The sequence below is a fragment of the Ceratocystis lukuohia genome (genome assembly GCF_044167205.1).
Source record: "Ceratocystis lukuohia strain C4212 chromosome Unknown Supercontig4_pilon, whole genome shotgun sequence".
In the NCBI taxonomy this organism is placed as follows: domain Eukaryota; kingdom Fungi; phylum Ascomycota; class Sordariomycetes; order Microascales; family Ceratocystidaceae; genus Ceratocystis; species Ceratocystis lukuohia.
Window position 1 is genome coordinate 3,298,883 of NW_027263523.1, and position 16,052 is coordinate 3,314,934.

At 50.9% G+C, this 16,052-nt stretch overlaps 5 protein-coding genes across 5 annotated transcripts; 3 read left to right on the forward strand and 2 right to left on the reverse strand.

The window, feature by feature from the left end:
• Positions 1–681: 681 nt before the first annotated feature.
• HOO65_040763 (putative ribokinase) lies at positions 682–1,638 on the forward strand (the record flags this gene model as incomplete). The annotated part of the gene is made up of 1 exon (XM_071000732.1): positions 682–1,638. One exon carries the CDS (start codon positions 682–684, stop codon positions 1,636–1,638), a length of 957 nt encoding a protein of 318 aa, XP_070859606.1.
• Positions 1,639–2,529: 891 nt separating this feature from the next.
• Positions 2,530–4,315, forward strand: HOO65_040764 (Histone-lysine N-methyltransferase, H3 lysine-79specific; the record flags this gene model as incomplete). Its single annotated transcript, XM_071002737.1, has 2 exons — positions 2,530–3,284; positions 3,388–4,315. The coding sequence occupies 2 exons, from the start codon at positions 2,530–2,532 to the stop codon at positions 4,313–4,315; spliced, it is 1,683 nt and encodes a 560-aa protein (XP_070859607.1).
• Positions 4,316–4,817: 502 nt separating this feature from the next.
• Positions 4,818–5,628, reverse strand: HOO65_040765 (Autophagy-related protein 16; the record flags this gene model as incomplete). The annotated part of the gene is made up of 3 exons (XM_071003005.1): positions 4,818–5,042; positions 5,105–5,448; positions 5,523–5,628. The coding sequence occupies 3 exons, from the start codon at positions 5,626–5,628 to the stop codon at positions 4,818–4,820; spliced, it is 675 nt and encodes a 224-aa protein (XP_070859608.1).
• Positions 5,629–5,966: 338 nt separating this feature from the next.
• Positions 5,967–8,780, forward strand: HOO65_040766 (putative vacuolar protein sorting-associated protein 16 -like protein; the record flags this gene model as incomplete). The annotated part of the gene is made up of 6 exons (XM_071002577.1): positions 5,967–6,115; positions 6,169–6,444; positions 6,507–7,003; positions 7,088–7,299; positions 7,359–8,471; positions 8,553–8,780. 6 exons carry the CDS (start codon positions 5,967–5,969, stop codon positions 8,778–8,780), a joined length of 2,475 nt encoding a protein of 824 aa, XP_070859609.1.
• Positions 8,781–9,553: 773 nt separating this feature from the next.
• HOO65_040767 (rRNA biogenesis protein rrp5) lies at positions 9,554–15,062 on the reverse strand (the record flags this gene model as incomplete). Its single annotated transcript, XM_071002464.1, has 2 exons — positions 9,554–14,476; positions 14,610–15,062. The coding sequence occupies 2 exons, from the start codon at positions 15,060–15,062 to the stop codon at positions 9,554–9,556; spliced, it is 5,376 nt and encodes a 1,791-aa protein (XP_070859610.1).
• Positions 15,063–16,052: the final 990 nt, after the last annotated feature.

The following is a 16,052-nucleotide window of genomic DNA, read 5'->3' on the forward strand; positions in this document are numbered from 1 at the left end:
ACCAGCAAAGACACCCCAAGCTGCTACCCGCCCAACAGCCTAGCCAGCTCTACATACAGCATTTGCGTCATCCCCGTCGACAAGGACTCTTGCGTTGACAAGGACTCTTGCATCGACACTGACGCGCTGAGAAAGTGCCTCGACGAGGCTACTCTCTGCCATACCATTTCTGGATATGGAAAAGAGGGGCTTGTGTTGCAATGGGCTGGACCCTGAGCGCATCGATGAGGGGCCGCCGGGCTAATCCATCAACTCGCAGTTCCAACTACCCGGCATGTCTTCCCGGCTCCAAGTGCCATCTAAATTATGGATGACCTGGAAGCTTGGTCCCATGGCCGCCATGTTGCTGTTTTCTTGTTCATTTTTTACCACCTGTACATTTAGCTTTCTTTTCTTTGGTGATTGCTGTTACTCCAATATTTTGTAATAAACTCTTGATGGCTTTGTTGCAGTTCGTGGTCGTTGTTGTATAAGTGAACGCTATGGTCAGAAGATACAAAGGTACATACTAGGTCACGTGACCAACACCAACGGGCCCACTTGAATATGGGCCCACTCGAGTATCCTGTTTACAGGCGGTGTTTAGGTGTTGCTAGACATAAGGCTCCGTCCACCTACGGCTAGAAAGAAATTGACTTTACTAGGCGTAACGAGTAAAACCACGTTTTTGTCTAATTCACCATGGCTTCTCCTCCTGTCATTGCCGTCATAGGCTCTCTCAACGCTGACTTGGTCATGTACACGCCGTACATCCCCAAGGCCGGCGAAACCATGACTGCACATACCTTCCACACGGGTCTCGGTGGGAAGGGTGCCAACCAAGCAGTCGCTTGTGCTAAGCTGTCACGCACTAGCGGGTCGCCGTCACCGTCATCGAAGTTAGCATCGGCTGTAGTGCGCATGATTGGCGCTGTGGGCAACGATACCAATGGCCGGAACATGCTCGAGGGCCTTGCGGGCTACGGCGTCGACGCTTCAGATGTAACCGTGGTCGAGGGGGTTTCGACGGGCGTGGCGATTATTCTGGTCGAGGATAACGGGGAGAACCGCATCTTGCTCTCGGCCGGCGCGAATCATACAGTCACGCCGGATGCATTCGAGAAAGGGTTTCCGGGCCCTAAGCCGGACATGATTATTATGCAGCTTGAAATCCCGATGGAGACTGTGTTAAAGTGCTTGATTATGGCGCGCCGCGAGAACATTCCTGTTATTCTCAACCCAGCACCAGCTCAGGCCATTCCGGCTGAGCACCTGAAGGGCCTGGAGCACATTATCGTCAACGAGACTGAAGCGATGATTATGACAGGATGCGACGAGAGCCTGCTGAAGACGGCCAAGGGCCTGGAAGCGGCTACGAAGATTCTGAAAGATGCTGGGGTGCAGAACGTGGTGATCACGCTAGGCGGACAGGGTGTCTTTTATTCGGCAGCAGACGGCACAAACGAGCTGGTCCCGGCTGAAAAGGTGCAGGTGGTTGATACGACCGCTGCAGGCGACACGTTTGTGGCGGTGTATGCACTGGAGATAGCCAAGGGCAGCACTCTAGGACAGGCTGTGTTGCTGGCGAACAAGGCGGCTTCGAAGACTGTCCAGAAGAAGGGAGCACAGGAGTCGATTCCGTGGCTGGATGAGTTGTAGGGGATAGAAGCGAAGAGGAACGGAGAAGATGCTGGACGGTACACGGGAAAGTGCGTAGTTGGATATTAGGTATGTAGAGCACTGTATGTATGCGACAGTGGATTGATTTGATGGATCGATGGTTGGCTTTTAGCGATGTATCATGTTGCGTTTTGTACTACCATTAACTGTGACCGACAGATGGGGACAGCTGCAGGGACGCAGATGTCAGCTGTCCGACAGCCCCACTTCTTGTGTTTCCATAAGCTTCCGTAGTAAACTCTAACGTGAAAGAGAAGAGCACAATATCACGACGGCGCGAAAAATTGAGAAAAAAAAGAAAAAAAAGATAGAAGAAAAAAAAAAAAAAAGAAAACACGGGGAACAAGAGGGCAAATATAATTTTGCGCTTTGAAATATTGCTAGCTGCTTGCTTTTGTCATTTTTGTCTTCTTTTAATCGTGAGACTGCCGTGCTCTGCTGTCTCTCATTCGCCAGTTCATCGTCACACCACGAATATTTCCTTTTTTTTATTTCCATTATTTTGTTTTTTTCCCTTTACATTCTTGGCTTTTCTCCCCTCATTTTTCTTCCTTTTCCTAGTTCACTTTATTTTATTTTCGGGACGCCGTGACAATACCAAGCTCATTGTACTCTGTTTTTTTTCTCCTTTTTGCACATCTTTCATTCCCTAAAAGCATTTATTCTCCTTTTTGCCCCCATCTTCATTATTTTTACACGTCTAGTCTACAGAGAGCTATTCGCTCGCTCACTCGTCCGCTCAACCTGCCCCTCTCTCCCTTGTCGTCGTCAGCCCGCCCCGAACCTAGACTGACTCTCCTTCACTGTCTGCTACCCCTATCGTTGACTCGACTCCGTTTTGCTCCCCAACAGGCTCGCCGCTGAATCGCAATGTCGCTTTTTCGAGGCAAGACAAAATTCAAAGCCGATCCGCCCAAGATCCGCATTGAGCGCGTCACCGTCGAACGCCCCAAATCTGCCAAGTCCGTTGCTCCGTCGGCTTCGGCTACCTCAAGACCCGGTGGTAGTGTGAACGGGGTCGCGACTCCGTTTGCCGCCCGTAAAAAGCAGCTGACATGTACCGCTTCCTCATCCTCCACCCCGTTATATACACCATCGTCGTCTGTCTCGCCGCGTTCATCTCCAAACCCCTCGACCTCATCCCGCTTGCCATCTCGCGCGTCCTCGTCCTCGGCTGCTGCCACCCCCTCCTCCACTTCCGCTTCGGCCCCGACTTCGACTCCCTTGGCTCTCTCACGCCGCCCCCGCATCGCCTCGCCGCTAGCTTCCGAGTCGTCCGATGATCATCAACTTCGCAAGCGCAAGGCCGGCAGCGCGCAGCCGCGCAGTCCATCTCGTGTCATGTTTGATTCTAGTTCAGAGAGCGAAGATGATGACAACTGGCTGGATGCTATCGGTATGAGCAATCGTAAGAAGCGTGCGCGGATGGCGGTCGAAGATGACCCGAATCGCGTGATAATCGAGCGGGGTGCCTATGACGACCTCGCGCGGCAAAAAGGCAAGTTGCCGCTTATCCATGCCGCCGATCTTGCGTCTTTGGCCCTCAAGTGCACGCCAGTCCTTGGCGCAAAACCTGACCAGGTTTGTGTAGAACTACAGTATCCGAGCTTGTACCCTCGAGAAAGGTACGCACTTATTTCTATATGTCTTGCATTGCCTTGGCTTTGTTTCCCTCTCACCTCTCTTGGCTAGTCGGTTAGCTCACACTTTGTTTGTTCCCCTCTCCAGGTACGAGCTTGTCCGCGGAAAAGACAAAATTGACGCTGTATCGAGCATTATCGACGTGGTTCAGCATGTAGCCGACAACTACCTTACCTGCGAGCAAGCTCGCCCTTTTATCGACGGTCACAATGGCATCGTGCGTCGCCTCACTAAAGCCTCCAATCAAAAAGTCCAAGACCTTGTGCTTTTCAAAGATGCCCTCGCCGAATACAACAAGCGCCTACGGGGTCTAGTTCGCGACGGCACTATTATCAAGAATCTGGAGGCTAAGCACGGCCTGCCCAGTGACTTTGTCTCCTTCATCCTGACCCAAGTGTACGACCGTACGGTAGCGCCCAAGGTTGAGCTTCTCAGCAAGTATGAGAACGGCAGCGACAATGTCTATGGCGAGCTTTTAGCACCATTCATCACCGAAATTTTGGTAGAGAAGTTGCGCATGAAATCAAATCAGGTATTTGTAGACCTGGGCTCTGGTGTAGGCAACGTCGTCATCCAGGCGGCCCTTGAAATTGGCTGTGAAAGCTGGGGCTGCGAGATGATGGAGAACGCGTGTAATCTCGGTGATGCTCAAGTGCGCGAGTTTAAGGCGCGCTGTCGGTTGTGGGGCCTGAGCGCTGGTCGCGTGCGACTGGAACGCGGGGACTTTCGTCGCAATGCGCGCATTCTCGATGCCCTCAAACGCGCAGATGTCATTCTCGTCAACAACCAGGCTTTCACATCGCAGCTCAACGACGACCTGGTCCGCATGTTCCTCGATCTTAAGTCAGGCTGTAAAATCATCTCGCTCAAGACGTTTGTGCACGACCATAAAAGCTCGCATAACATCAATGACGTTGGGAGCACGATCCTTGACGTCGAGGATCATACATATCCCTCGGGGTATGTGAGTTGGACAAATGCCGGTGGCAGCTTTTGTATCTCAACTAAGCGATGATGGCAACTAGGAAGGCAGATGAGAGAAAGAGAGGACTGTCATGGTTTCTTTCTATCTTGGTTTCCTATGCATTAAGTCGCTCTTTGTTCCTCCTACGCATCATGTTTGCCTTTGGTATTTTCTTTGTTTCGGCAGCTTGTTTCTTTTGTTTGACAAAATATCCCCTTCTGCGATGATGACATCATTTTTTTTTTTTACCTACCCCTTGACAGCTTTTCTTTCGTTTCACTTACTTCCCTACCTTCCCACTCTTCTTCTACCCATCCCCTCATACCCCTCTTCTTCTCATGTGTGTATTTATGTCATGTGTACGTTAAACCATTACTTGCGCCTTCTATCCTACTTTGGGCCCATCCTCCCCTCCTACCAAACATCCCCAATGATACCACCATCCATGCCCGCTTGTCTCGTTGCTGATTCACTACATCGTTTATAATTGCTTTCATATATTTGGCTGTGTCCACTGATAACTGTCTGCATGGCTGTATGTGTGTTTTCCCCGTCATTGCGGCCTCGTGCTGCGTGTGCTGTGTTCTGCTCGCTTTCGTCGCTCTGGTAATGGTGTTTCGTTTGATCGTAATGCGTCGTCGACTGGCCCTTCCTGATGTTGTGCCTTGTAATTTAGAAAGCGCTGTATTAGTTGTTTGTTTTCGGCTTTGACTGAGTCACGCTCTTTTTCAGCTACTGTCAACTGCAGATTGATGGTGATCATTTCGTCTTGGAGATGCTATACCGAGGAAAAGCTTGTTAGTACTGCAACTGACACCGATTTAAGCAGGGACAACACACATCTAGAAGGCGCCTTTTCTCTTGCAGCTCATCTTTTAAATCGTGCGTCTTTGTCGTGCTTTGTGCATGTTCGCTCTTGAGCTGCGTTAGACTTTGTAAGTCGCTGCGTGTTTTTGCGCGTAGTTGTTCGAGCTCTGTCTCGGCTGTGCGTAGCCGGGCTTCATAGTTGGAATTTTTGCGTAAGGATTCAGTGAGATCGCGCTGCAGCTCAAGTGCCGTTTGGTCCCCAAATGCAGCTTTCGATGGGGACGACTTTGTGTGAGTACGAGAAGTGGAGGTCGGAGTCCGTGAAAGAAGAGCGTTCTCGGCTTCGAGAACGGCAATGCGGTCGGCAAGGTTGGCGCCTGCGAAGATAGAATATACTCAGGCTGTTAACATATATGTTAAGGACGTTGTCGCCATCATCATCGGAGCTTACAGGCATCTAGTAGGCCATGGTCATCGGGCTGACGTTTTTCCGCCTCATCTAATGCGCGAATGTAGTCTTGGCGCCAGTCGGAGCGTGTTGATAAGTAGCGCGACATGGCTCAGAAACAAAGATAGGTGGTATAGAAAAAAAGGCTGGGGTTGCCGTAGGCTATAGATATATTCAAGTTCAAGATTGGGGCTTGAAATAACCATCTAACCCACGACGTCATAATGGTAAGCCCACATTTGCTACCAGCCCTATAAACCGGTATAGCCGATATTTAGCCGCAGACAGCTCACAGGAGCTTTGAACCCTGACCTCACAAGCTTCAGCCTTGCTAACTGCTAGCCTCATGATGACAACCCCTACGATTCTTGCTTGTTGGGACGCTCAGTAGACTGGCGGCTTTGGACCAATTCTACACCGACCCGCTGTCTTTTTTCTCCGTCAACTATGGACGCCGCACAGCCGAGAACAAACTGGGAGCGACTTGGCGATAAGTGGTATCGCAAGATTCAGCTGTACACCGAAGTGTTTGACCAGGATCTTAATCTCGACAACTACGTCATCGCTGCTGCGTCATATGGCGGGTCCTTGGGTAGGTCTGAAATCGGGAACCTCTCTCGCCGGGAAGCACAGGCCCTAAAACTAACAGGTGGATGCTAGCGCTCTGGAAGGACGACACTAAGTTGATAGCGTACCAAGCCGGCAAGTCCTCGAAGCACAGTATCGACATATACAGCTATGCCGGCAAGCCGCTGCGCCAGATTCCGTGGGACAACGGCACAATAAAGGGCCTGGGGTGGTCAGAGGATGAATTACTACTAGTAGTCATGCCTGAGGGTACAGTGCGCTGCTACGACTACCAGGGCGAGTTCACACAATTTACTCTTGGCCACGGCGCAGAAAACTACGGTGTGGTATCATGCAAGTGAGTAGCAGCCCCGAATATGTAGAGCAGAGAGGTAGACACTGACCTATTGTCTTATATAGATTCTATGGCCAGGGCTTGGTAGCCCTCCTCGGAAACAACACCTTAATATCCGTAGCTTCATACTCGGAGCCACGGCCAAAACCGCTCGCCCCAGTACCCAACGGCACTGTTCATGCATGGGCCATTGTGCCACCTAACCACACATTATCACGCTCCGTGGAGGCTCTAGTTAGCCTGGAGAACACGATTTACTGTGTCGATGCTACGGATTGCGAGGACCGTTTCTTGGATATTGGCCCGTTTAGCCACATAAGTGTTTCACCCAATGGCCGTCGCGTTGCATTGTATACAGTGGGCGGCATTGCACATGTCGTTTCCAGCGATTTCCAGGAGAGGTTCGTCGAGCATAATGCTAACTCGGAAATTCCACCAAAGCATGTTGAGTGGGCGGGCAGTGATGCGGTCATTGCATGGGAGGATGAGGTTCACATTATCGGGCCAGATGATACATCTGTAACGTATCTTTATGATACAAACCGTGTGCACGTAATATCAGGTGCGTGCTCTCTCCCGATCGCCTGTTTCGGTCTCTAGTTTGACTTCCCTTATGAACCACAACAGTTATGCTAACACAGGGTAGAGCATGATGGGGCTATTGTCCTCACTAATGACGTCTGCGAATTTATCCAAGAAGTCCCCCCAGAAACAAATCAAGTGTTTGGACAGTTTGCAGAGTCAACACCGGCGTCTATTCTTCTCGACGCCGTGGCCCAGCTGGAGCTGCAATCGCCCAAGGCCGATGACTACATCCAGCTGATTCGGGGTAGCCTGACCGAGGCTGTAAATACTTGTGTATGTTCTTGGGCTTTATATTCACACATTGTTCATATTCCTTTTCTCACAATTCATAGGTCAATGCCGCTGGCTGCGAGTTCGATATTCACTGGCAAAAACAACTCCTTAAAGCTGCCTCCTTTGGAAAGTCAGTACTGGATCTTTATAACAGCGATGACTTTGTTGACATGTGTGAAACCCTCCGTGTGCTCAATGCTGTCCGCTTTTTCGAGATTGGCATGCCCTTATCTATTGAACAGTTCCACCGCCTCACTGCCGAACGTCTGGTAGAGCGGTTACTGTGTCGAAATGAATATTTGCTTGCCTTGAAAGTAGCACAATATCTTCGTATTCCTACTGATGGCATATACGTGCACTGGGCCACGGCAAAAGTTAAAGTCGGCAAGGAGGATGACGAGACTGTTTGTAGGCTGATTGTTGAAAAGTTGCAAGGTCGGCCTGGGGTTTCGTTCGAGGAGATTGCCCGTGCAGCTTATGGTGAAGGGCGAGGGCGTTTGGCAACCCAGCTTTTAAACCACGAGCCGCGTGGTGGCCGTCAAGTGCCTCTTCTTTTGGCCATGGAGGAGGATGAACTCGCCCTTGACAAGGCTATTGAGAGTGGCGACACGGACCTCATGCTTTTTGTGCTCCTGCAGCTCAAAGCCAAACTGCCTCTGGCCGCCTTTTTCCGTCTTTTAAACACACGACCAACGGCCAGTGCGCTCATTGAAACATTGGCGATCCGTGAGGGCGATAATTCCCTTCTCAAGGATCTGTACTACCAGGACGACCGGCGTATGGATGGTGCTATTGTCTTCCTGCGTGAATCTCTGGATCAGCCAACGTCACGAATTGCTGCTGACAAAATTGCGTTGGCGGCCAAGATCCTGGCCGAGTCCAAGGAAAGCAACTTTGAGCTGCACTCACTCAAGGAGTCGACCATGCTGCTGAGAACACAGGAAGCGCTGGACCGCGATTTGACGGATGAGTTTACTGGGCTTAGTGTCAATGAGACCATGTTCCAGCTGATCAAACTGGGCAATTTCGGTAAGGCAAAGAAGCTGCAGAGCGAGTTTAAGATTCCTGAGAAAGTAGCTTGGTGGATCAGGCTTCGAGCACTTATTGCCAAGCGCGACTGGGCCGAGATCACAGAGATTTCGAAGCAGCGTAAAAGCCCTATTGGCTGGGAGGTAAGTCTTTCGCTTTCTCATATTTGCGCATTCTTTCCCTTGTTAACAACCAGCTAGCCATTTTATAATCTCTCGCTACAGGCAGGAAACCCCCGCGTTGCAGCTATGTTCATCCCGAAATGCACGACATTAGGCCCAGGCATGACAATCTCCATGTACGAGAAGTGTGGATTAAAAGTCAAGGCTGCCGAAGAGGCCGTGCGGCTGCGTGACGCTGATGCATATGTGCGTATTTTGCAGGCGGCAGGCCGGGGGACCGAGGAGGGCCGGGAGATTGAACGGTTAGGAGCAACGGTGTTTAAGCGTTAGAGGCAGAGAGAAAGGAAGATAAGAGTCTGCATTTGCTCGCGTTCTACATTTCCTGACAGCATAGTGTCGTCTATATTAAGCGTCTAATAGAATAAACGTGGGTTAAAAAGATTGAGCATTAGTTCCCCTCGCTAGGACTCAACAAAAAGGAGCCAGATGCCCACGAAGCCTCTACAAGTATCCAGATAGATCGGAAGCAAAAAAGTTATTGATGCTCCGAGTGAGGGTCGAACTCACGACCTTTGGATGGCATTTTACATTACGGATGACTTCCAGAGAAATCAGACTCCTCATGAATTATGAGACCACTGCGCTACCACTGCGCCATCGAAGCCTGTTGTATTTCTCACATGCTCATCGTGGGACAGAACAGCTTATAAAGTGTTCCAGTAAATGGGGCAGCAGGCGTTGGTAACAATACTTATTTTCAAATTCAAGTTAAAGATGACGTTTAGTTTAGTGTTTTGACATTGGATAGAGGCAGCTGATATCACCAACCATTATGCTCCGGCCTCGCCTAGCCGCTGTCTTCGGATCCAGGTAGATATAGTACAGCAAATATTTGATAGACGCCAGATCCCAGAATAAAACCTAATAGATACTAACCACAGTGCAAGAACATGAGAAATATAACAAGAAGCAAGAACTAGCAACAGAATCGAACATGTGAAAAAAAAAAATGAAAGAAAAAAAAAACGCACAAAAGCACTTTTTTTGCCTCACAAAAGAGCCCTTCTCTTCAACCCCCAGACAAATAGCCCCCCCTTCTCCATCTACTCCATCTCGACGTCCTCCTCAGCCCCCTTGCTCTTGCTCGCCTGCTTTGCCTTATATGCTAGCACCCACGCCTTTGCCTTGGCCATGACCTTTTCTCTCCCCTTGGCATCCGACCGGGTCTCCCAATCGGCCCAGCGTTCAAACCACTTCTGTGCTGGTACAGGCTTGAGGCCCTTGGCCTTGGTGCGACGCTCGAACAGATCACGGATGGCCTGGACATCAGCCTTCTCGCCCTTATCCACAGCTGCCACAGCATGGGCCAACTCTAGATCTAGCAGTTGACTCCACAGATCGCCCTTCTTGGGGTAGCTGTCGAGAATGCCAGCAAAGAAAGTACGGCCGCGTTCAACGTCGCCATGGGCCGAGCGGAACTCGAGCGCGGCAAACTTGACGGTCAGAGGGAGGTGCACACGTGTGTCCTTGAGGGCCTGTAGTGCGCGGCTGAGCAGGGCACGTGCCTTGTCGGGCCGGCCCAGAGTAGCGTGCAGGAAATGGGCATAGTTGGTCCACACATCAGCCGATACAGCGCCAAACTTCTTGGACATGGCCTCAAAGATGGCCTCGGCCTGTTCGTAGCGCTGTGTTTGAATGTAAACTGAAGCCACGCGAGCGTGAATCTCCTGCTCGTCGTTGTACTGGCAGGCACGCTGGAAGACAGCCTCTAGGCGGTCCTTGGTGCCGAACTCCGCTTCCAAGTTGATGTAGCCTAGCCAGATGTTCATCTTGGCCATCTCCTCACGGACGTTGACCGTCTTGATGGCGCGCTCGGCAACGTCACGAGCCTTGGTAACGTCACCTAGCTGCAGTGGCAGGGCCATGTACTCGAGCCAGAGGTCAGCATCGTCAGGGTTCTCGAGCAGCAGCTTCTCGTAGTCAGCGGCCGACTTGGGGCCATTGACATCCAGAGATGCCGTCTTATCAACCTGGATGGCTTTCTTCTTCTTAGACGCCTTCTTGGCCGCTGCACCGACATCAGAATCGGAGTCGGAGTCGGACTGGGCGAAGGGGTCGGCAGCCCAGTCGTACTTTTTAGAGCTAGACTGGGGGATAGTGGTATTCTCATCTTCACTATCATCCTCATCCTCATCCTCATCCTCTTCATCGTTTTCCTCTTCGTCGCCCTCAATTTCAGACACATCCTCGACGTCCTGGTCCTCCGTCTCAAGAGAAACTCCGCCCATTTCAATATCCTCATCATCGGAATCGTCGCCCTCAAAGTACGAGGCCTTCATGCCGAAATTGACGCGCTTCTTGTCCAGGTTAATGCTGAGAATCTTGACCTTAACACGATCGCCCTCATTGTAGAGCTTGCGAGCATCGGCTACAGCCTGCTCAGCCATCTCACTGCGATGGCAAAGACCACGCACGTGGTCAGAATTCTCAACTTCGACAAAGGCACCGTATTCCTCGACCTTGCGCACGTGGCCGGCCAAGACCATGCCCTTCTTCAAATCATGCCAGGACTTGGCAGGCACGTAGTTGGGCGATAGTACGGTTTCCTTCAAGCTCAGCTCGATGCGCTGACTTTCGGAATCGGCTGAGACCACGCGGCCACGGACCAACTGGTCAATCTGGTAGGCAGCCTTCCAGTCCTTGACATATTTGTCTGACAGGTTGCTGATCTTGACACGTGCTGTGACGTTACCGCCTAACAATACAAACAAGCCACCATCGGCAACGCTTTTGACAAAGCCACGTACAATATCACCAGTAGTTAGTTGATCAAAAGAGGTGATTTCGCGATCGGTAACAACAGAACCGGAGCTGATAACGCGCGAAGCACGTGCTGACAAGCGCACACGCTTATTAGACACATCAACATCCACCACAGAAACGCGGACCAGGTCGTTCTTTTTAAAGTTATGAGGGCGCGCCTGATCAAAGTCGTCATGGAGGTCCGGTAGGTGAATAGGGCCTGAGACCTCTTCACTAAGCTTGACGAGCACCTGGCGATCTGAGACTTTGGTGACACGGCCAGGCAGGACGGCGCCAATCTGTAGAGAATCCCAAGTAACCTTTTTACGTTCGGCCTCGGAACGGACTGAGAGTCCAAGCAACTTGCGTTCAACATTGACGGAAGTCACATTGACCATGAGAGCCATGCCGACAGGGAAGTTGAGGCGAATGTTGCTCAGCAAAGTCATGTCATCACTGAGGTCGACGGCAGCAATACGGCCACCGATATTAGGCGCTAGACTAACCCAGACACCATGCTTGTCGCTGTTGTTGACAAAGGCAAGGTGTTTGGAACCTGGCTTGATCTGGTCGAAGCTCAGGGGTTGTGGCTTTTCGGCGGCTAAGTCCGAAGGCCGGGCCGTCAGTTCTAGTACCTGGTGGGCCTTGTAACGGTGTGAGATTGGCAAATAGCTGTGGTTGCGGGCATCATGAACGCCTAGCACACGCACAGGAATGACATCACCCTTGCTGAGGTGAGCTAGGGGTGTTTTGACATTGGCAATATCAGACAAGGAATCGTATAGCTGCGAAACATCAACACGTCCCTGGAGCTCAGAGCACTCCAGAACCTGGATATTGACCTGGGTGGTCTTGACAGCAGTGATCTTGGCCTTGAGGAGCGTACCAAAGCCAAAATCGCCAGTAATTCCCTCAAATGTTGGCATGGCCATGTCATCGGCTTTGGGCTTCTGCTCTGTCTTGGTGCCGGCAATAACTACGACAGGACGACCCTGTTCAGCGTTGGCGGTGACCACTTCAACAGAAACAGATTGTAGCAGCTCGAAACCAAAGTTAGGCTCCTCACGGATCTCAGCCAGCATTCGTGACTTGGGCAACAGAGCAGAGGCCTTAGCGGCAAAGCGCACAAAGACAGCGGTAGATGTGATGTGGCCAACAAAGCCAGCTAGCGTGCTACCAACCTTGACTTGGGCTGTATCTTGCACCAGGTTGCCCTCCTTAGCAGCCTTGACAAGGCTAGGTTTTTGCGTGAGAGTAATAGCGCGGCGATGCTCGTGCTTTTCTAGCACAGTGAGGTCAGAGATGGACTGGCCAACGTGCAGCTTCTTGAGCATGGCGCGGTTCTTGGAGCTAGACTTGTCGGACAGGTGACCCAGAGGCAGGAAAGCCTTAAGACCGGAGCCAGCTAGCTCTAAAACCACCATGTCCTCGGCCTTTTCCATGACCTTACCGCTAACGCTGTCGCCAATCTTGAGGTTCTTGAGCGCATTCTGCTTATCGATGCCAAAAGCTGACGGATCACGGCATGACACCACTAGGCGACGCTTCTCCGGGTCAACATCTAGAATGTGCACACTGACGACTTGGCCAACACGGAAGTGCTCGCTAGGGTCCTTGATCAGAGCCTCGGACATCTGGGAAACGGGCAGAAAGCCGCGTAGGTTGCCGTAGAAGTGGATAAAAGCGCCATGCGGCATGAGCTTAGCGATGGTGCCAGGAATGCGTAAGCCAACAACAGCCTGGTCAAAAGTAGAAATAACAGGGGCATCGGAGTTGACCAGGGTCTTCTTCAGCGTCAACCTAAGCTTGCGAGACTGGAGATCCAGTGCCAACACACGGGCCTTGATAGAGACGCCAGGACGGAATTTCTTTTCGGGGTTCTGTAGCTCAACATCAGCCAGGTGCTTGGCGGCGATGAAGCCGACAATACCAGGACTAATCTTAGCAACCACGCCAGTAACGCCATCAGGGCCAACAGGCACATTTTCCACAGTGCAGTCAACAATAGCACCAATAGGCACATCTTCCATACGCAGGTACTGACGAGCCAGAACAGTAGGTTGTAATGATAGCTGGAACATACCATCCATGGCGTTGTAACTGGTAATGCGAGCCTTGTGCTTGGAGTCGATTTGATAGGGGCCGCTACTCTCAAAGAGCGCATCAACCTTTTCATCAGCAACAGCCGAGATGTGAGCAAAGCCGCGGAATCCGGTTTGATCAATGTCCATGAACAAGCCCATTTCAGTCTCCACATGCTTAACAACAGCCTCGTTGACAAATGACGATATGGGCAACGACTTAGTGGGCATGGAACCGCCAATCTTCTTGCATTCAAGAGAGAGAATGTGCGGCAAAAGCGACACGCCAACCTTTTGTGCTGTAGTCGAGGGAAAGCTGTAGATAACCCGGGCCTTGATCTTAGAACCGACCTTGTGCTTAGACTCAAGATTGACCGATAGCGGGCCAACACCTGACTGAATTAGATCAGCTGTGGCATCCAATGAGCCCATGATCTTTCCATATAAGCCACCCCATGTAGTGCCACCAATAAGCAGATCGACAACAGTGCCAGGGACAAAGGTGTTGATAGTGGTAGCCTCGTGCGGCGTGTTTTTGACCGACGAGATCTTGGCTGCCTGAGTCGTCAGTTGGGCCACCTTGCCGGTCTTGCCAGTGACCTGACAGAACAAGACAGCCCCAGGCTGCAGGCGTTCTTCGGGAATCGACTTATCCAGCTCCTTGCGGGGCAGGAAGCCACGGACGTCGTGGTTGGAAATTCCAAGGTCCATGATGCAGCCCTTTTCCTCGAGACTCACGACCGAAGCCATGACCATAGAGTTAGGGACCAGATCATCGTGAGCCAGGCCAGCATTACAATCGGACGGTCTAAGCGAGAGGTCAATATGACGGCGGGACTTCCCAGCGCCATCATTAATCGACAAGACGGCGGCACGGACATATTGGCCGACCGCAAAAAGCTGGTGCAAATCGACGTTCGCAGAGGAGCCATCAGAATCCCCGTTTTCGTCGTCATTGTCGTCGTCGCCATCGTCGTCGTCGTTTTCATCTGCATTGGCAGCAGCTTGAAGCCTCTGCGTTAGGGCGTCAGAGACATATGTGATAGATACAGTACCAGTAAGGTTGTTGGGTAGGTCGAGAGTAAGCGATAGCGGTTTAACTTCAGTGATCTGGGCGAGGATGAGGCTACCCTTGACGACTTTCTGTTATGAGAGAAGCGTTAGTAAAGTGGGTGCTGTTGACCCTGGCGGGAGTGTGGTGGACGAAAAAGCCAGTAGCGCTGCAGTTGCTTGTGTACAGCAGACCCGTCTTTCTCGCATGGCATCCTCAACGTACCTTGAAGTTCAGAGCCTCAATCTTGACGGCATTCGGATCTTTGGGCAACTTGCCGTCAGCCTTAGCCCGCTTTGGGCCACGATCTTTCTTTGGTGCAATGGACTTTTTAGAACTATTCTCCAATAACTCGTCCTCTGCCAAAGCATCAGCCTTGGCTTCGAGGCCAATTCTCTTCTGCTCTAGTGGAGTTAGCACACTGCCACCACCACGTGGAAACAGCGGCTCCTCCTCTCGCAGGGAAGCGAGGATAGACTTGGCGGGGGCTGAGACGACTTCATTGGCCTTGTTTTTGAAGGCGTTGGTAGTCTTTTTGCCGGCGGCCGTAGAAGCAACCGCTGAAGCAGCTGCCGCGTTGACACGCTTCTTGGTTTGAGGAGATTTAGATGTCTTTGCGGACTTGGACGGAGGGTTAGCTCCAGCCCCGGGCGCCTCTTTGCGCTTAAGGGCGCTCATAGTGAGCGGGTAGGCGTCAAGAGAATTAGATGATAAAGCGGACAAGTGTCGATTTAGAAGGCCAGCAGCGAGACCATTGATTCAGGTAAAACTCGACTCGGCACTGCGAAAGGGGGTTGGATGGTTTATATTGGGAGAAAGAGAAAGGCTGGCGTTGTTGATGATGTTTGTCTGGCTTGAAATTAGAATGGCATTGAAATGTGAGCGGCATCTAGAAGAACAGGACCCAAAACTTTTTTTTTCTGGGTCCAGAGAGATAAGATAAGCGCAGGTTAGTAGCCTTGGATTAGCCGAGACAGTTTGCAACTCTTTAGTGGATCCTGAACAGCCAGTACAAACATAGTTTTCACCGTGATCCTTCGACAGCATGACCAAAACACCACTGGTTACGTTTTTTTAAAACTTCCAACCAGGCAAGCTAAAGTTAGATATCCCTTTGGGGTTTAAACAGAGGCCTTAGAAAGCCATCAATGAGCTGTTCTAACAAACAGCAGTACACAGGGATAGCAACTACTCCAGGGGCTAATAGTAGGTGAAGCGCCATTTATAGGCATTGACCATAAACTTTTTGAATTACAAAAAAGAGGCTTAACCTGCTATATTAGCTCCGTTGCATCCACTACAGCGCATTTGTCACCAAGAAAGAGAACGAACATCCGGCTACGATGATATGATCAGATGATCAGAGTGTCATCGATGAAGTATTAGGATCAAGAGGTAATCGAGACACAAGAAAATTGGGAAAATTAAGACAACTCAGGTACATGAACAAGGTAGCAAAAACCAGCAGCAATTCATGCCGGCATGGGTCAATACTAACGTCCTACACAGCTAGGATGATAGCAGCAGTTCATCACTGAACAAGCTGACTTGGATGAGTAGCCTTGTGTAACCAGCTCGCCCATAGTATCACAGCCTCTTTTGATTCAACTACATGCATGATGTCATGGGAAGCAAAACACATCCGCTATCAAGAACTACGAAAAGCTG